Below are 21,009 nucleotides of genomic sequence, written 5' to 3' on the forward strand. Positions count from 1 at the left end.
GACCTCTAAACGCTGAACAAGGGCAAGACCTTTACCAAACCGTTCCCTTAACCCCCGACCAGGTAGCCAACATACCTCCATATAGACCGTGGAGATATGAATGGTGAAAATCTTTTATTTTATATAGACAGTAAAATAATGCCAAGACACCACGGACAAACGATAAGGAAAGATCACCTTCAACATAAGTAACTAGTTATTAAAGTCATTAATACAAAACCAAATAAAAAGTGCAAAAGATTAAAAATAAAAAGTATTATACTAAACACTTGTCTTCACCAAGTGATGTAAGAGACTTAGGCAAACATGGCCTTGATTGTCAAGAACTCTTACGATCAATCTTGGATCCCGAGACGACTCACACACTCTATGATGGACAATGGATGATGGTGGTGGATGATGGTGTTATGGTGGTGGTGGGTGGTGGATGAAGTGTGAGAGAGGTGGTGTGCCAAGGGATGAGAGAGAATGAAGCCAAGCTCCTCTATTTATAGGCTGAACAGAACGCTGGACACGGCCCCGTGTCCGCTGGACACGGCCCCGTGCCCGTCTGACATTCTCTCTCTTCATTAATTGTAATTGCGAATTACAATTAATGCGCCTGCTGTACTTTCAACACGCCCCCGTGTCCGCTGGGCACGGCCCCGTGGTGAGCAATGGAAGCTTCTACTGGTTTGTCTTTTCTGCTGCTTCCTGGGCACGCCCCCGTGTTCACTGGACACGGGGCGTGTTCAGGCTCTGTTCTCTTCTCTTTGTCTTGGGAGGTGCCGTTGAGGGTCCGGGCAGTTTTCTTTTGTTCCTTTTCTTGTATTTATGGTAGAATTAGTGGTCTTTTTGCTTCTTTTGTGATTTTGAGCTCATTTCATCCTGAAAATACAAAAGGAAGACAAAAACACTCTTTTTCCAACATTAGTACTTAAAAAGGGTTAGTTTTATGCCTTAATTGATGTGTTTTATATGTTGCATTTTACACACATCAAATACCCCCACACTTGAACTTTTGCTTGTCCTCAAGCAAAACTCTTTTAATGTGGCTTACACTCCCAAATGGAATAGGTAGAAGAGAAGTTTTTTAACTTGTCTTAGAGTGTCGGGAATCCAAGGTTTGTATAGGTTCTATTTTTATTTTATTTACAATCTTATTCGTCATGGTTTATTTTGAACTTTTCATAAGATAAACTACTTAATTTGGCATAGCATGCCTTATTAAAATTCCATTTATATACAAGTTCACATACCTCACGGGAGATCACTCAATCACTCGGCCGAAGGTGTATATTTAAGTGGATCGCTCGAGAGCGGCACGGATTTACATTCTCCATATGCTTGCCAAGCGATCAATCCTCCTCCTTTTTAACTTTTACCTTTTGTAAATATCAAGAGGTCTTTTGGGGTGAAGGCTTGGGTTTAAAGGTGGGTGGTTGGTTAGTGGTTAGTAAAAAGGGCGAAAATCGTAACAAGTGTCGGTTTTTCGTGAAATACCTTATTTTTGGTGACATTTATTTTTGAAGTATTTCTCCAAACAAGCTTTTTGTAGCTTATGTTTGTTTTTGACTTCATTTTTTTTTTTTTTCGTCACGTAAAGGGTATGTTTATGAAAAACCGAGTTTGTTACTAAAATAAAGGTGAAAAAATGAAAAAGGTTTTTGGTGGGTAAAAAAAAAAAAAATTGTTTTGGGGGTAATGAAATGAAAGGTTTAGGCTCAAAGGGGTTTTCTAGGGGGGTTTTGGGTAGGTAAAAAAAATTGAAAATAATGGTTTTGAAAGAAAAATATTTAGTCCTAATGCCTCCATCATTTACTTACTTGGGCTTAAGTTGGTAAGGACCGGGAATGTATCGTCGTGGCAAGTTCTAGATTTGTAAAGACCGAGCGGCTATTCACACAAGAAACGAAAAATGAGCATTTAATCTAGATATGTGTATTTTTATGCTCAATAAAGGCTCAAAACTCACTTTTTGTGGGAATGGGTTTTTAATGTGACCAAGCATATATAATCGAATTTTAGCTAGACTTGTTATACCGTTTCATAATTTTCTTATGTTAGTTCTTTTTATCACGACGCTATCGGTTGTAAGTTTGTAAAAATATAACCCTTTTATAACTTGTTATTCCCAACTTAAACTAAGACAAGTAAAAAAAAAAATGAAAAAGTTTTTGAAAAAATTTGGGGTGTTTAGCGGTTCCAATAGAGTTTTGTGTAAGGCTTGTTTTAGGATTTTGCAAAATTCCAAGGTTTTAGCATCCCCCCCACACTTAAATTACACATTGTCCTCAATGTGTCCAAAAATAAAGTTTTTGGTTGATTTGAATATGTAAAATCGTGTTTAAAAACAAAGATTTGTGTTACTGGCGCTCTGGACACGGCCCCGTGTCCATTGAACACGGCCCCGTGGCGAACTGCCAGTAACGAAAAACTTACAGAGGGTGAACACGGGGGCGTGTTGGGTGAACACGGCCACGTGTCCGACAAAAATCTGCAGGTCAGTAGCCAAACAGCAGAACTGGGAGATGGACACGGGGGCGTGTTGGGTGAACACGTCCCCGTGGTGACAGTCTGTTAGCCGAAAAAAATAGGGTTTTCTCCCGGTTTCTCCCTCCTAGGGCTGCGAGTGCTAATGTTTAGCATTCTAACCCTTGCATTGCACCTGTTCAAGCATTCAATACCATCCAACCAAGCACAAACCATCCTAATCTTACCATAGTCAACTATTATCCAAACATAAAGTAAAAACAAAATAAAGATAAAAAGTAGTTAAGGAAAGTAAATTGTCTTGACAAATGGCACGCAGGCCATGAATTGTTCGATGGATAAGAAGGGTAATCAAACCTGTGGGCTCATCACCAGCTAGCCCTTTGCTCCTCCCAGCCTCCTACTCCATATCTTCATCACTGTCTTCACCTCCGCCTCCCTGCCTCGCCATGTACTCCCGGATGCTACCGATATCATCTTGTATATCGTTGACGCTGCGTTCGATAGCTCCTACCCGGAGGTGTGTGTTGTTGGCGAGGTTGTAGGTGTTCCGGGTGCACATGAGGTTTTCCTGCAAAAGATCATGCAAACTTTGGAAATTAGGAAAACTGCCTCCTTGAGAGGAGGATTGACCCTGTTCGCCTTGGGGAGGGTATTGGTACTGTGGAGGTGGTGCATGAAGAACTAGAGCCTCTTGCGGGTTCCATGCGTAGCCTTGCGTCCTCTGAAAGCTCACCGTCCCGTCCTCCGCTTCATAGAGCAAGTTCATGGCCCGGCAGATATGGTAATCAACCCGTCCCGACCATGGACTCCTTTCGAAGGATTTCGGGATGTTCGCGAAGTGCTTGAAAAGACGGTACACCCATCCCCCGAAGAAGATTGGTGTAGGAGCAGAGGCAAGGCGGTTCAAGTGCATGTTCCGCAGTAGGAGGTAAGGAACATCGAGAGGCTTCCGGTTGTGGATGCAGTGAAGGACAACCAAATCTCTAACCCCAACAACGCCACTACTGTCATGGCGTTGGTTCAGCGAGTACGTGAGGAGCCTGTGGATGTAGCGATATAACGGGTCTCTCAGTTTGGTACTCTTTGTGCTGCTGGAGTTGTAGATCCCCTCACCGATTTGAGCCCATGCGGCTTGGCGTTCTGTTGCGTCCAAGTCTCGCAATCCCCCGGTATTCTCTTCGTTCCCCGCTTCTTCGTCTTTGTACAGCCCAATGATCGATCCGAACTGCGCCATGGATGTTCTATAGGTCGTACCCCCACATCGAAACTCGACCGCCTCGTGATCAAACGGGTCGCGTCTCGAGTTGAAGATGAACGTGCTATAGAACTCCAATGTGCATTGGTGGACCGACCGAAGTCGGGTAGTCAATGCAACGTGCAGTGGACCCGTCACTATGTTGTTGAAGCGGTCCAGTTGGTTTACCATTGTCAGAAGATCGGTACATGCCCGCCTTGGATATTCTTCGGGTCTTGTTTGTAGGACCTCATAGCGAGCCCTGGCGTCAAGTTCGCTGGCATTGAACCGTGTGAATTTGGACATCTGAAAGGAATACAACAACAGTTAGTGCGAAACATGGAAATTCGGGTTGAAAACTGCAAACAGTGGGCTGGACACGGCCCCGTGTTCAGCGAACACGGCCCCGTGTTCAGGCGTCTGTAACACCTAATTTTCATTTTTTCGTCCCGGTTTCGAAAACCTGAAAATTTTTAGCCTAATACAGCGGTTTCCCCCGAAAATGAAACCCTAAGTGCCATTTTTCCAAAATCAAACCATTTACCCCTTCGATTTTGTGTTTTTCGGTTCAAGAACAAGGGTTTGTGCTTTTAGTTGGAAATCGGACGAATCCATCAACAATACATGTCTTTTTACTCCCTACTACTCTACTCTAAACTACTACTAACAATTTTCATCAAAAATTTTGAGTTCGATCCGGATGAACATGAAGAACCCTAGATTTCCCCCAATTTTTGATGTTTTAACTACATGCAAGTAACTAATCTAACTACTAAGAAGGATAGAATCATACCTTGACGTTGTTAGGCTTGGTGGTAACGTTCGAAATCGGCAGAAAATCGCTCTAAACCAGAGAGTTCTCGGCGAAACGGGGCGTGTGGAATGGTGTAACTGATAGAAAAAGAGGGTTTTATCCCGACAGTCGCCTCGACACGGCCCCGTGTTCAGCGAACACGGCCCCGTGCCGGGTGAAATTTTTGAAATTTTTTTTTTTTTTTTTCGTGTTCGTGTGCATGCCCCTTATCTCCGAATAGTGGTTAGACGATTTTACCGGTTTCGAATGTATACTTACCTGTAATATGTCGGGTATGAGTTTATTCGTTGACCGTTTGAAGTGCGATTTCCTCTTCCTCATCCTCAATGGATCCTCTGTAGAGTTTCAGCCGTTGGCCATTGACTTTAAATGGTGTCCCATTTCGAGTTTTAATTTCTACTGCACCGTGTGGAAAAACATGGGTGACTGAAAAAGGTCCCAACCACCTAGATTTTAACTTACCAGGAAACAATCGAAGTCGCGAATTGAACAGTAGAACTTGGTCTCCAATCCGAAATTCATTAGATTTAATATATTTATCATGCAAATTTTTCATTCTTTCTTTATAAATTTCGGAGTTAGAATATGCATAATTCCTAAGTTCTTCTAATTCGTTTATTTGACAAAATCGATTCTTACCGGCAACTTCTAAGTCTAAGTTTACGTTTTTTATTGCCCAGTAGGCCTTGTGAGCGATTTCTACTGGCAAGTGACAACTTTTTCCATAGACTAGTTTATATGGGGTTGTGCCTATAGTGGTTTTATAAGCGGTTCGAAAAGCCCATAAAGCGTCATCTAGTTTGTCAGCCCATTCTTTTTTATTTATCCCTACGGTTTTCTCAAGTATTCGTTTTAAACCTTGATTAGTCACTTCGGCTTGCCCATTTGTTTGAGGATGATATGCTGTTGAGACCCGGTGATAGACCCCATATCTTGTTAATATTTTTTCGAGTTGATGATTGCAAAAATGGGTACCTCTATCACTTATTAATGCCTTTGGTGTGCCGAAACGAGAGAACAATTTTTTTAGGAATTTTACCACTACTCTTCCATCATTTGTTGGAAGAGCTTCGGCCTCTGCCCATTTAGACAAGTAATCGACCGCCACAAGTATATATTTGTTTCCTTTTGAAGGTGGGAAAGGTCCCATGAAATCGAGTCCCCACACATCAAAGATTTCACAAACGAGAATGCCATTTTGAGGCATTTCGTTTTTGGAAGAAATATTACCCGATCTTTGGCAGGCATCACATGTCTTTACAAGGTTTTGTGCATCCTTGTAAATGGTTGGCCAGTAAAATCCCGAATCAAATACCTTTCTTGCGGTACTTGCGGCACCATGATGTCCTCCGTATGGACTTTCATGACAATGACGGAGTATTCTTCGTGCTTCATTACCATGGACACACCTTCGGATGAGTTGATCGGCACACATTTTGAAAAGATAGGGGTCTTCCCAAAAGTAATGCTTTACATCAGCAAAGAATTTATTCCTTTGATGATGTGGCCATCCTTTGGTGACTATACCGCTGGCTAAGAAATTAGCGTAGTCGGCATACCATGGTTCTTGTCTGCTTTCCATCATTTCCAGGGACTCCGTGGGAAATTTTTCGTTGATTTGCTCGTCCCTGGTTGTCTCCAAAGCTGGGTCTTCTAAGCGTGAGAGGTGATCTGCAGCAGTGTTTTCTGCTCCTCTTTTGTCCTTGATTTCAATGTCGAATTCTTGGAGGAGTAGAATCCACCTTATCAAACGGGGTTTTGCGTCTTGCTTCTTGAAGAGGTACCTGATGGCTGCATGGTCTGTATAAACTATTGTTTTAGAAAGAACAAGATAAGAACGAAATTTATCAAAAGCAAACACCACCGCTAGTAACTCTTTTTCTGTAGTTGTATAATTTTCTTGTGCATCATTTAGAGTTTTACTAGCATAATAAATTGGGTGGAAATGTTTTTCTTTTCTTTGTCCCAATACTGCTCCAACAGCAAAGTCGCTTGCATCGCACATGATTTCGAAAGGAAATTTCCAATCTGGTGCTATCATGATAGGTGCATTGACTAGCATTTCCTTGAGGGTTAGAAATGCTTGATTGCATTCCTTGTCAAAGATGAAGGGTGCATCTTTTTCAAGCAATTTTGTTAGAGGTCTTGAAATTTTCGAAAAGTCTTTGATAAACCTTCTATAGAATCCGGCATGCCCTAGGAAACTTCTGATTGCTCGCACGAAGGATGGAGGAGGTAATCGAGATATAGTCTCAATTTTTGCTCGATCAACTTCCATTCCTTCGCTTGAGATTTTATGTCCGAGTACTATTCCCTCTGTTACCATGAAATGGCATTTTTCCCAGTTAAGGGCGAGGTTAGTTTCCTCACATCGGGATAGCATTCGTTCAAGATTATCGAGGCATTGATCATATGAGTCTCCAAAGATGGAAAAGTCATCCATGAAGACTTCCATGGTTTTTTCAATCATATCATGGAAAATGGCGACCATACAACGTTGGAATGTTGCAGGCGCATTACATAGACCGAATGGCATGCGTCGATATGCAAAAGTTCCGTAGGGGCATGTGAAAGTTGTTTTCTCTTGGTCTTCTGGTGCTATCGGTATTTGGAAGTAACCTGAAAAACCATCTAAGAAACAATAAAATTTATGACCGGATAATCTTTCTAACATTTGATCAATGAAGGGCAAAGGAAAGTGGTCTTTCCTTGTTGCTTCATTTAATCTCCTATAGTCTATACAGACTCTCCATCCTGTGACGGTTCTTGTGGGTATTAATTCATTTTTCTCGTTAGTTATTACCGTCATACCTCCTTTCTTTGGGACTACTTGGACGGGACTTACCCACGGGCTATCGGAGATAGGGTAGATTAGTCCGGCGTCGAGTAGTTTGATGACTTCATTTTTAACCACTTCTTGAACATTGGGGTTCACTCTTCGTTGTGGTTGAATCACCGTTTTGTAGTCATCATTCATTAAAATTTTGTGCGTGCACATGGAAGGACTTATTCCCTTAATATCTACAAGCTTCCAAGCGATCGCATTTTTGTGTTTTTTAAGTAGGTTAACTAATTTTTCTTTTTCTAAGCTAGTTAATTTAGACGAAATAATTACAGGTAAACTACCATCTTTGCCTAGAAAAGCATATTCCAAACCCTTAGGGAGTTCTTTGAGCTCGATGGGTGGGTCTTTAGGAGACACCTTATTTTGTGGCTCATCTAGATCAAGAACTTTAAAAGTTTGTTCTATGGCTACCTCTTCGTCGACAAAGTGGTCTTCCTCGTGGTTTGTATCAGGTGGTTCAGCTTCATCTTCAATTAGGGGGTCATTGTTGCCAAAAGGATATTTCATTGAGCGCTCTAGATCTATGCTCCTTTTGAATGCCCCTAATTGAAGAGTTAGAGTGTTGAATTTCCGGTTTTTCAAAGCTTTGTGAGTTTGTACAAAAGGTTTTCCCAAGACTAGGGGGGCATCATCTAAGATGACGAAGTCGGTTGGGATTACCATTTGATTTGTTTGAACCAAAATATCTTCGACTACACCGATTGATTTCATTACTTTTCGGTCGGATAGAAAAATGGGTATTTGAAGTGGAGTAAAATCACTAATACTTAACTTTTCAAAAATGTAGTTGGGCATTATGTTAACACAAAGATCTTTATCAATAGTGACATTACTAATAAACGAATTTTGAAAGAAACATGGAACCGGTGTGATGTTAATTTCAAAAGGATCTTCTTTTATTAGCGAGGTTTGATCATTAGTTAACTTAACACTTACCATTTCTTTGATTTTAGCACTAGTGTTTAACTCTTTTAAAAACTTGGCATGAGGGGTTATTAAACAATGGTTTTCGAAAGTATGTGATAAGAGAATAATTTCCTCTAAATTAGACTCTTCTTGAATTTTAACATTATCGGACTCACCATTTTCGTTGTTTAACTCATGTCTCTGTTTTTCACTTTCTTGTTCTTCCATTTTTACATTTTCAACTATCTCTACGTTATTATTACTTTTTAACTCTTCTCTCGCGCGGGATTCCTCTTCCCTTGCGCGAGATTCTTTCATGCAACGTTCGATAGTTTTAATGTGTTCTAATATCCTATTGGTCACTTCGGTGAGATTGAAAGAATTTGGATCCTCTAAGCTTGAATCCGGTTGTTCGATCCTTGGTTCCTCATAGTACTCATATGAAGTAGATGGTTCACACCATTGTTCTTCATTATAAGTATATGATGGATAAGGGTCGAAACTTTGTTCTTCATAGTACTCATATGAGGTGGGTTGTTCACGCCATGGTTCCTCATAATAAGTGTATGAAGGTGGTGGCTCATATGTTGAATCTTCAAAGTATGAGTATGAAGGCTCATACCTTGGTTCATCAAAATATGAGTATGAGGAAGGAGGTTCATACCTTTGGTCTTCATAGGATGTGTATGAAGTTGATGGCTCGTACCTGGGCTCCTCATAATGGTTGTATGAATTGGATGGTTGATATGAGTTATTATATTGAACCGAGTGTGCATTACGACAATTAGTGCAATAATTACCCCTATAATCATCCTCATCATAGGTGTAGTTGTAACCTCTTGAGTATTGATCCATAGGAATCACTCAACAGACTACAACTGAGTCTCGGGACCAGAAAACAAAAATAAGACGGAAACAGAAGCTGGACACGGCCCCGTGTTGGGTGAACACGGCCCCGTGTTCAGGGACTGTATCTGGGCGTTTTAATTAAATTAACTGATCACGTTGAGCACGGGGGCGTGTTGAGTGAACACGGCCCCGTGGTCAGACTCTGTATCTGGGTGTCTACTCTAAAAATATGCAGCACGGGGGCGTGTTCAGCGAGCACGGCCCCGTGTTCAAGCTACTGTAAATGCAAAACTAAACTAAAATGCAGAAAAAAATGCGCGCGTTTTGAAAAGGTTTTGAAAAACTGATTAGGCCGTCGATTTTAAGCTTTCTTAAAATCCTTGTGTCCCCGGCAACGGCGCCAAAAACTTGATGTGCGTGAAGTGTGTTATATTTTTAGATATATATTTAAGCCCTTTTTACACTTTTAGCCAAGTTTTAAATTTATAAAACACGATATTTACTAACACTAAACACACATATGGGCAAGTGCACCCATCGTGGACGTAGTATAGTGTTGGTAAGATACCGAGGTCGTCCAAGGACACAAGAGCTTTTAATACCGGTTTATCCTCAACGTCTAATCAAATCAAAAAGTTAGAAAAATGTTTTAAACTAAGAAAAATAAAAACTAACTAAATGCTGAAAAAGAAAATAAAATAAAAACAGATAGACAAGATGAATCACTTGGATCCGACACGTGTATTAGTATAACCTTTGATTATTTTCGCACTTTTGCACTTGTTTAAGAGATTATCTTAGTTATTGTAGTAGGCCCCTCTTTTGAAGGCGACGTTACCCTCAACCCAGTAGTTTGAGTCAGCAAGGATACAATCCTAAAGGGTCGGATTATTGAAAGATAATGAATTAAGTTATTAATGCAAATTATGGTAGGCCCCGCTTTTGGCGGTGACGTTACCCTCGGCTAAGTAGTCTGAGTCAGCAGGGATACAGTCCTAAGTAGCCGGGTTATAGTATTAATAGTAGTTAGCTTATGAGGGGGTCAAAGAGTTTGGATCCCCGCCATCCAATACCTATGGGTATTGAAGGAGATCCTACTAAATTTGACCCAGGTCCCAAGCAGGACCTCTAAACGCTGAACAAGGGCAAGACCTTTACCAAACCGTTCCCTTAACCCCCGACCAGGTAGCCAACATACCTCCATATAGACCGTGGAGATATGAATGGTGAAAATCTTTTATTTTATATAGACAGTAAAATAATGCCAAGACACCACGGACAAACGATAAGGAAAGATCACCTTCAACATAAGTAACTAGTTATTAAAGTCATTAATACAAAACCAAATAAAAAGTGCAAAAGATTAAAAATAAAAAGTATTATACTAAACACTTGTCTTCACCAAGTGATGTAAGAGACTTAGGCAAACATGGCCTTGATTGTCAAGAACTCTTACGATCAATCTTGGATCCCGAGACGACTCACACACTCTATGATGGACAATGGATGATGGTGGTGGATGATGGTGTTATGGTGGTGGTGGGTGGTGGATGAAGTGTGAGAGAGGTGGTGTGCCAAGGGATGAGAGAGAATGAAGCCAAGCTCCTCTATTTATAGGCTGAACAGAACGCTGGACACGGCCCCGTGTCCGCTGGACACGGCCCCGTGCCCGTCTGACATTCTCTCTCTTCATTAATTGTAATTGCGAATTACAATTAATGCGCCTGCTGTACTTTCAACACGCCCCCGTGTCCGCTGGGCACGGCCCCGTGGTGAGCAATGGAAGCTTCTACTGGTTTGTCTTTTCTGCTGCTTCCTGGGCACGCCCCCGTGTTCACTGGACACGGGGCGTGTTCAGGCTCTGTTCTCTTCTCTTTGTCTTGGGAGGTGCCGTTGAGGGTCCGGGCAGTTTTCTTTTGTTCCTTTTCTTGTATTTATGGTAGAATTAGTGGTCTTTTTGCTTCTTTTGTGATTTTGAGCTCATTTCATCCTGAAAATACAAAAGGAAGACAAAAACACTCTTTTTCCAACATTAGTACTTAAAAAGGGTTAGTTTTATGCCTTAATTGATGTGTTTTATATGTTGCATTTTACACACATCAATGTGCCACTCTTGGGTTGGGCCTTGGTAATTGAGATGTCACCATTATACTATTGGACAGAGTTTTGGTTATGTGTTAATGTTTAATAGCATCCAAAAGTAAATCAATCAAACTCAATTAAATACCTAAAATACTCTTGATAGTGTAGCACCAAAATGTGTTTTCACTTAAGAGTATAATATGCCCAGAAACATAAAAACCAACAAATGCACTTATACATGGAGGCACGTCCATAGCAAAACCAATATTACTCAACAAATTTGTTATAAATACCATATTTTATAAATATAAACCTTAAACATAATGAAATATGCATACATTCGAGTTAATTTTTATTGTAAATACTATAGTACAAGGGTTAAAACAGTTCACACAACTTTGAACATTTTTACATTTGAGAACATCCATCTTGTTTCGGATAAAAAATAATTATAAGTACGTGAAGAGTAAGAAAATAAAGTTTAACTCTAACATATTTAACATCTGAGAACATCCATGTTTTACACACACGCACCCATAGATTTAGAGTTAAATGCCATTTCAAATTCAATCCAACGGCTAAAAATGAAACTCTGTCATATAAAATGACCGAATTGGCCTTCTCGTTAACAGAAAAAAAGGATGAAGTTAACCCAGTAGACTAAAATGGCAACTGTGAAACCTTTTTGGACCCACAGGTTAAAAATGAAACATTTGGACTAAACTGGCAAAATGGCCCAAACCACAGGGACTAAAATGGCATTTAACTCCATAGATTTATAACTATGCTTTAATTTTTGTCAACTACTTTTAATAATTATAACCCGTAAAATTGGTTAAGTACGCAACATCCCTATCGAAATATCAAAACACGCCGCTAGATCACCCTGTCCACCCTTGCCAATGCCTAAGGCTCGAACAACGCCTCTTTCCTCTCTTTGTTTCCCCTCTTACATAATCCGTCTTCTCGCATTTTCAGCAAAAACGATTCTTCTCTCTCCTTACCAAGAGCCTAAAACCAGGCATGGGCATGCTTTAATAAAAAAACATATTAATTTCCTGATTTGACTAAAGTAGTAGAGGGTTAACAAGTTCTGTAAGGAATGTTTTAACCAAGCAAAGCAAATCATTAGCCATCGAAGTTCCCGGTTTAACTGGTCAGTGTCTTACTATCTGGTATGATTTTCAAAGCATTGAACAGTTACTAAAACAAAGTAAGTTGTAAGTTACAAGAACAAGCATTTAATTTCTCAAGGTTTTACTAGAAATATCGACTTGATTAGCTACAAAAACTTGAGGTCATCTCATTAAGATCTTTGCAATTTTCATGCCAATACGGATTGCAAAAGGGCAGAAGTTGTTGATATGCAACAAGATGGAAACAACATTCACAAAGAGCGTATGACATCATAAAAGTGAACTTTGTTTCAAAACTGAACCTATGGTCAAAAACCAAAACCTGGTTATTTTCACTTTAGTAGCTACGGAGTCCATTACCCCTGCCGTTAGAAACACCACCATTACGTCCTTTTGTTGAATCATAACTTCCCCTTCCTCTCCCGCCTCCTCGTCCTCCTGTTCCAAAAAAATAAACAGTTCTTTTTAAATCACCGTATTGGCGGCAAAATAGGTGAGCCAATCAAATTAAGTAGCGGGTCAAAATCACCATTTTTGTTCAACTTTTCTCATCTAGGCTGTCAGGAATAAAACTCTAAACGCGTATTGACCCGATATAAAGTAAACGGGTAAAAGATTCCTATGCAGTTAATATTGGTGATATATCGGTTATCAATCCCCATGTCGAATATCAGTCAGAATATCGGTACCGATAACATCGGCGATATTGACCGATAGATCACCGATTTTCCCGACATCATAGATCTACCATCCGCCTTTCTTCTTATTGCTGCTATTAGTGTTTTAAGTCTTAATTGTTAAATTTGTTAGTGTTTTAAGTCTTAATAAGACCATGTGTAGTGGGGCGTTTTTTTTTTAAAAAAATTCAAAAAAAACGCCGAAACACGCCCTCAAGCCATTACGGCCCGGCGTTTTCGGGCGTTTTATTTGCCAAATTTGGTTTTGGCGTTTTTAAAACCACGCCTGCAGGTCAAGTGTTTGGCCAATAGCATTAACTCTTCATTTTTTTTAATCCAATAGGTGTTTTTTGTTGGTTTTTTATTTTTATTTAATTTTTTAGAAAAACGCCCAATAATGCCCACATCCCCACTACACCCATTTTAAAAAAACGCCCAATAATGCCCCTTGCTGACTGTACTGACACGTGGCGGAAAACGCCCTAGGGTAAGGGCATTATTCACCCAAACCACTACACATGGTCTAAGTTCCTACTTGCTACAATTGTTAGTGTTTTGCAAGTTGCAAAAGGTTAATTTGTTAATGGTAGTAGAGTATACTGATTTGTTAGTGTTAAATTGCTATATATTTATATTCTGCATGATATTAAAATTACCGATATCCCACCGTGATAACTGATATCTAAAATATCGGTCCTTGACCGATATCTGAATTTTTACCGCATTAACTGCATAGAAAAAATCCCATATCTACTGATTGTATCCTTGCAAAAACAAATAACATTCCAGAGGAGACGTAGGCTTGAAAATAGTGTTTTTTAACATTTTCTTTAAAGAAAACCATTAATTTAGATCGATAAAGTATGCGATATTTAAAAATAAACTAAAGATGTTTAAGAGAACTAATAAGCACATACTTCCTCCACGAGAACTGGTACTGCTGTTTGCTCTCCTTTCTTCAATATACACTTGCTTTCCAGCTATTTGAATTGGGGATGCCTACAATATTATAAGTAACGGGTCAAGTTCATATGAAAAAGTGCAAAAATGAAGGGGAAAAAAATCTTAATTGCACTTTTATCTCCAAATATGTACAAACAATACTAGAAAAAAAAAATTAAAAAAAAATACTAGAAACTGAATTCATGAAGATCAAACCTCAATAGCTTTCTGAACACCACTCATGTCCTCAAACTCTACAAATGCAAAGCAAATACCAACATCCTGTAAACATTACAAGTTAAGACTTTATACTACTAATAAATTAAAGATGGTTAACATATATTATATATATAGATATGTGACTAAAAATAAGACCTTGCGATTCTTTATGAACACACCATCCTGCTTAATTCTTCCAAAATTCTTGAACTCTTGAAGAATTTCTTGACTAGTAACAGAAGTGGGCAAATTCCGCACGTAAACAGACATCATCAATTCACCTAAAAGTTGTACACAGATGCTAAGAGATGGCTCAACAACACTAGTTTATACTTTATAACCATTCACATATTTTATGCAACATACATATTCACACAACAAAAGAAAGCAATATGTACACAGGCACACCAATAAAAGAACAAACGAAAAGTGGCTCAGTTATATTTAATAGGTCAAACAAATGAAGTTACAAAAAACTGCTAAAAATGGAATAAATCAAGAGTTGCCCGAAGTGTGTTTTAACGCATACAACATCCTAATACATTTTACTCTACAATAAACAATATTGATAGATCTATGTAGTTTTTGTACCCATATTTAGGGCTGTAATCGAGCCAAGTTGAGCTCGAGCCCGTACTTAAATGAACCAGCTCGGCTCAGCTCATTTAATTTATCGAGCTTAAAAGTCGAGCTCGGCTCGTGAAATGTTCAGCCAACTCAAGCTGACTCGTTAAATCTTAATTTTTAACTTTTTTTACAGATATTGATAACATTAAAAATAACAAAAAAAAATTACAAATATCTATAGGTATTTTTTTATTTTTTTAAGTATTTTAAAAACCGAAAGACATATTAAAAGTATTATATGTATAATTTTTTATGTTGTTGATTAATTTAACTTAAAATGTTAACACTTCAACCCCCTACCACATATTTTTTATTTTAATACATTTAGAAATTAAAATTAATCTATATAAAATAAAATAATTCAAGCCGGCTCACGAGTCGAGCCAGGCCTAGCTTGAGCTTTTTCCGAGCTGAGCTTTTTGAACACCCCTACCCATATTCTATGTAGTTTGACCCACTAAAAATTTACCCTTCTTGACCCAAATGCAATTAACCTGCAACATTACAGTCCCTTTTGTCACCATTATATTAAATGAAAAGAAGTTGTATGAATTTACCTTCTCCGTTAACTAAAGTATCCTCTGTAACATGGGATGCCGTTTCAGACACAAACGAAGCAACTGGATCTGGGGTTGGATGCCACTCAGGTGTAGGTGTGACACTCTTAATGGCTGGTGCTTGAGTAGAAACTGATGACATGGATTTCCTGTTTGATTGCAGCTATAAATAACCATTTTTATGGCAAAAAAGAAAAAAACAACATATTAGTAACAAACACTTGAATAACAACAAATAATAAAAGTCCCTTAAAATAGTAATCATAACAACAATGATTAAAAAAAGAAAAAGAAAACTTACTATAGAAGCGTAAGTGAACCTCACAGGTTGAGTTGGTTCTTGAACATATGTTGTTGTGTTTTGATGCAATGGCACTGGATTATACTCCACTGTGTTTGGATGAAAAGTCTCTTGAAAATAGTCAACACGGTCAAAAGAAGGTTGTTCCACTGGTGAATCTACATCATAGTCTTCACTGTCAAAACCATCTTCTTCTTGCTGCTGAGTTTGGTAAACTTGTGAAGAATAGTAGTCACGTTGATCTTTACTTTCCAAGTGTAATGAATTAAACTTTTCACTTGCATCTTCAACAACTGCTATTTTATAGTTAAACATCATTAAAATGCATTTTTTAAACTGATAAACCTTCGTATATTTTCTTTGAGTAAAAATGCCATTTTCGTCCCTGAGGTTTGGCTACTTTCGTCCAAAGGTTTGTTTTTCCGAATCTGGATCCAAAAGGTTTTAAATCTTGCCATTTTCATCGAACTCGTTAACTCCATCCATTTTTTAGCGTTAAGTCAGGGGTATTCTCATCTTTTTATACATTTTTTGTGATGATTAAAGGGTTTGGGTGGGGAGAAAGTCAACAAAGGTGGAATATTATTTCTTATAGTGATTTTTACTTAAAGAAAAATGTCTAAAAAGATGGAAATGCCCCTTACTTAAAAATACCTTCACTCCATGATTCAACAGAGTTTATGGTCTTGATTTCACTGAACCAGACACCACCACAATAATACCTTCACTCCATGATTCAACAGAGTTTATGGTCTTGATTTCAATCCCACTCAAGTGTAATGACTGAACAAGCATATGGATTTGCTGCAATAATAAAAAAAAAAATGTTTCTTAGATAATATAAGAATAATAAAAATAATACTCAAAAGGCAAGACAAATGACGGAAGAAAAATAAAATAAAACAAAGGCTAAAAAGAATGTAAATATGAGATGGCAAGCTTGTAGTTATGATTTATGAATGTAAAAGACACATGATGGCTCCTATTAAAGAACATGTGAGTATTTCTGGTCCCTTCAATATTTAAGAGAATATTAATGCTATTATGTAGGACCCAGGTTCTGCTTATTAAAAACATGTACAAATGGAACATAAAACCCTTAGGTCAATAAATGCATGCATACAGAAAGCCTGTACATACTGAATTCACATCAGCTCATAACATGCATCATGTGTCTAGAGGTTCCAATCATTCACCATTCCACCACTAACATACTTGGTTTTAAAAATGTGCGCAACACATGATGCAGTGATTCCATGATGCGTTCATCACATGGTGTGGTCTGATGCACCTTATGCAGTTGACCAGTATTTAACATATTGAACCTTTTTTGCAATCTGACTAACCAAGTCCGACCATCGATTGAGCAATTGCTTTGAGTATCCAAACAAAATAGACCATAGTTTGACCATATGAGGGCGGATGTACATAGATATGAGGGGTAGCCACCGCTACGGCTTGGCGCTCCAGCGGTAGTGTAAAATTAGTGTAAATTTTGGAAAAATTTGACGTTTTTTGTATTTCGTTACCGCTTATTTATAAAACGTTACCGCTTGGCGCGAATCCTAGATCCGCCATATCTAACCTTAGATAATGATTATATATCATATTTCATGTTAAAAAGTTGACTAGTTAGAATAGTCTATATAACTAACACCTCGCATCACACATCGAACTTTGGGATCAAAACGCATCGGCTAATTGAAACAAGCAAACAACTCAAACATCCATTCAATAAAATATAGCAGTAGCATATGCATACAAGTTTAGCTCAACAGAAGTTTAAAATTCTATTTAACAAAGTCAAACAGACTCACATATATCGCCGAAGCGGTCTGCGTCGATTCACCATCAACTCGAACCATAGTGCTAGAACCAGTGTAAAACTGGTGAGCAAATTGAGGCTGCTGCTGAAGCACCTGATAATATTGCTGAACAAAGTACGAACCGACCTAACAAAATCAAATCAAACATAATGTCAATTACACAACATTTTCGAGATTAAACGAGCGAGGATATAAACGGAAACCTGTGATGCAGTGACAGAAGATGAGAACAAGCTCGCCATTACAACAAACCGATCGAAAACCTAATTTCGTTAAACCCTAACCGACGAACAACAACGAATACCTAGGGTTTTACAGAGTGAAATTGAACACACAAATTGCATAAAATGGAATGGTGAATGTTCATTTTTGCTGTGGAGATTGTGATGATTTGAGAGTATTGAGTGTGAAAAGCCTCTGGTTTTTTTAGAGAGAGAAGATAAGATGAGAGAGAGGGGGGATTTTGAAAATTTTCGGTTTGTGAATTTGAAAGGGTTTTGGTTTATGGTAGCCGTTGGATTGGATATGAGGTGGACCGCGTGGATTGATTTTTGATGATGATGGTGATGAGGGAATGTTTTTTATTTATTTATTTTTATTTTTTAGAGTAAACTGTTAAAATGGTAAGATTTGATCACTTTTACCACTTCATCCGAAACTCAAATCTTTTAAATCTAGGTCCCTGTGGTTTCAATTTTGTTGTCATTTTCATCCAAAATCCAAATCTAGTCAGATATTTTAGTTAATATCCAGTTTTTTTTGTCTTTTTCCTCCCTTTTAATGAAGGGCAAAGTGGTCAGATTTTTTTTTTAATTTGTTATAATAAAACGTTAAAAGACATTTTCCCCTTCATTGAAAGAGAGAAAAAAGACAAAAAAGTTGGATGTTAACTGAAAAATCTGACCAGATTTTAATTTTGGATGAAAATGGCAACAAATTTAACCACAGAAACCCAGATTTAAAAGGTTTAAGTTTTGTACTAAAATGACCAAATCTCTATTTTTTATTCTTTTACTTTTAGTTTGGAAAAGGTTAAAATGGCCCTTCAAACTTTTATTAATGTCCTTTTTAATGTATTCGTTTTAATCATCAATACATACGCCTTGCAGGTATTAGTGATTTTTCGCTCCCATTATAGAGGGTAGATACATTATCACTACACCATATTCGTTAATAACACTTTTATCTTTACAACTCGTTAAAAGAGAGGAAATGCACTAAGGTAGGCATTGTCACACAAGTCACAATGCTTGTTGATTTATTCACAAAACAGATGATGTGTTAATAGTATTGTATATAATTTGTTTCAGTAGATAGATTTACCATGTTGATTAAATGTAAAGTTGACTCGATTCAAAATATAACTATAATAAAAAGAGCATTGTGTGTTATCTTATTATTTCATTTTAAACAATCTAGAAAATGAGAAAGAAAACAGACTGATCTTAAACAATTAATGTATAAGTAATTGCGCTTATGATAATCTGTAATCAAACAGGTCAAGGGTTTTAGTCAGTCGATCATAACTTTTCTTAACTTTACAAGGATTTTACATTGGCAATACATGTCTTGTCCTTTGAAACAGACGGTTTAGTGTAGTCTTTTATTCTCAGACGATACTGGGTGTTAGATGTTGGCCCTGTACCACGAATCCTTATGGGTGTGTTCTCTATATCAACACAAGTCGACTTAACTCTCCTTGAAGGTGCTTTGGGAATAGAATCTTGTTTCAGAGTCCTCTTATTCATCTCTTTGATTAAATGGTCATTGTCTGCGAGTAGAATGTTATAAAAACCAAATTGTAAACCACAAAGTTTGTAGTGGTTTAGACAACAAACGTTTGCCCCTAAAAACAATAGTTTTTACTCTTGATACAACATTGATGTTTTTGTTTAGCCAAGGACAATAGCCATACCGGGGCTAGATAAAACTGCACGAGGGCGTTGAACAACACGATCAATGTCCTTAGTCTGATGATTATTGAGTTGTCGCGGCCCTGGGTTTAGATCAAAATCAAAAAATCTTGTATAGACAAATGATGATAATATAAAAAAAATGCAACAAGTTACAACCTCTTGCCATCGTTGCCAAATCAGATGCACAATTTCGTCTCACTTTCGTATTAGAATCCACACGCGAGACAATTCGTGTTTTAGTGTCTTTTGTTGCGTCGGGCTGGATTAGATAACGAAGACCTGATATTATAATGTGAATTATATTATACAAGTTTAATTTAAGAAATAAATAATAGACAATTTAAACACAACCAGTGGGGGTTTGATGGTGTGCGGGGAGGACCTCCGTACAAGACCCGTGATTTCGAGGGGCACACGATTTAAAAAAAAAAAATCCGATATGTATATATTATTTTTTTAAATAGTAAACACATATCAATTCCAATATAGGCCCATTTACAAATCATTTTTATGTTTTAGAATTTAGCCCACTTGAAATTAGGTTTATTGAGCTCAATACTAATGTGATTTTTTTTAAATAATCATAAAACATTACGGAATGACACATTTTTTCAAGCTCGAACAAGGTACGTGAATTCTCAGAGACGCATCTGAACACAACAATAAATCGGGAGAAGGTATACACAATTACATATGAATCTTAGGGTGTTAATATAGCTAAAGTTTTATAAACAAAAAAGCTCATTCATCTTTTTTTTATCTATCAATATGTGCAAGAAATATCATGTGTAAGAAATATAAAATCTTACAAATTTAAAAAATTAAGGGTTGGCTCGCCGTGCGCGAGCAGGCCCACACTTTATCCAAACCAAAGTTTCAACTCAAATTTCAGCTCATTAAGAGTTTCTAAGTCAAACTGAGTTGGCTCCTTTTAATTTCGAGACTAGCCCAAACAAAATATGGCTTGGCTCGCGTGTTAAGCAACCAACCATAACGAATATAAGCATACCTTGTGATTTTAAACGAGAATACATATCTTCACCACGAGCTTCGACTAGGGCCTTGACCGTCATCTTGGAATACTTTTTGATTGATGAGTTGCTTATTTTCTTTGAGTTTATAAGAACTTGAAGATGGAATTAGGGTTTGTTGACAAAATATAAAGAAAAGTGGAGGGATGGACTCGATCTAAATGGAAGCAAAGTTGTTATAATTTGAGGTTTATGTGCATTGCTTGGCTTATAAGCCAAGATGAATTGATTCTGCATGCACTCATGTGCCTATATTACAAGTGCTTGGTTACATGACTTGGGTTCAAAGACATAAACAAATGAATAATGGTTCAATGTAGCTTGATTAATTCAAAAAGGAACCCAATGAGTGAATATTACTGAGAAATTTTGAACTTTATCATGTGAATAATGTTGGATTAATCGGGTTTGTTTGCGGGTCACACGAGTCGGTGCGTTATCGATCACAGGTGCTGAGTGTTTTAGTTTATTTTATTTAGGTTTCCTAATTCTAGTCTAGGGATGTTTTCTTGGGCATCAAGGTTTATTAGATAGGTTTATCTAGTTTGTTTATTTATTTTATTAATAGAGTT

At 37.9% G+C, this 21,009-nt stretch overlaps 3 protein-coding genes across 3 annotated transcripts; all 3 read right to left on the reverse strand.

The window, feature by feature from the left end:
* Positions 1-12,483: 12,483 nt before the first annotated feature.
* Positions 12,484-15,979, reverse strand: LOC110883970 (nuclear transport factor 2-like). The gene is made up of 6 exons (XM_022131634.2): positions 15,665-15,979; positions 15,364-15,526; positions 14,336-14,460; positions 14,177-14,242; positions 13,936-14,017; positions 12,484-12,779 (listed from the first exon to the last, which is right to left on the reverse strand). Exons 1-6 carry the CDS (start codon positions 15,977-15,979, stop codon positions 12,679-12,681), a joined length of 852 nt encoding a protein of 283 aa, XP_021987326.2. The 3' UTR covers positions 12,484-12,678.
* A 349-nt stretch (positions 15,980-16,328) lies between these two features.
* On the reverse strand, positions 16,329-17,974 carry LOC110880712 (nuclear transport factor 2-like). The gene is made up of 3 exons (XM_022129181.2): positions 17,694-17,974; positions 17,482-17,616; positions 16,329-16,468 (listed from the first exon to the last, which is right to left on the reverse strand). The coding sequence occupies exons 1-3, from the start codon at positions 17,730-17,732 to the stop codon at positions 16,343-16,345; spliced, it is 300 nt and encodes a 99-aa protein (XP_021984873.1). The 5' UTR covers positions 17,733-17,974; the 3' UTR covers positions 16,329-16,342.
* Positions 17,975-18,930: 956 nt separating this feature from the next.
* On the reverse strand, positions 18,931-20,597 carry LOC110880713. Its single transcript, XM_022129182.2, has 4 exons — positions 20,416-20,597; positions 19,563-19,685; positions 19,406-19,486; positions 18,931-19,261 (listed from the first exon to the last, which is right to left on the reverse strand). The coding sequence occupies exons 1-4, from the start codon at positions 20,477-20,479 to the stop codon at positions 19,029-19,031; spliced, it is 501 nt and encodes a 166-aa protein (XP_021984874.1). The 5' UTR covers positions 20,480-20,597; the 3' UTR covers positions 18,931-19,028.
* Positions 20,598-21,009: the final 412 nt, after the last annotated feature.

Source organism: Helianthus annuus, chromosome 10, assembly GCF_002127325.2.
Source record: "Helianthus annuus cultivar XRQ/B chromosome 10, HanXRQr2.0-SUNRISE, whole genome shotgun sequence".
NCBI lineage: Eukaryota > Viridiplantae > Streptophyta > Magnoliopsida > Asterales > Asteraceae > Helianthus > Helianthus annuus.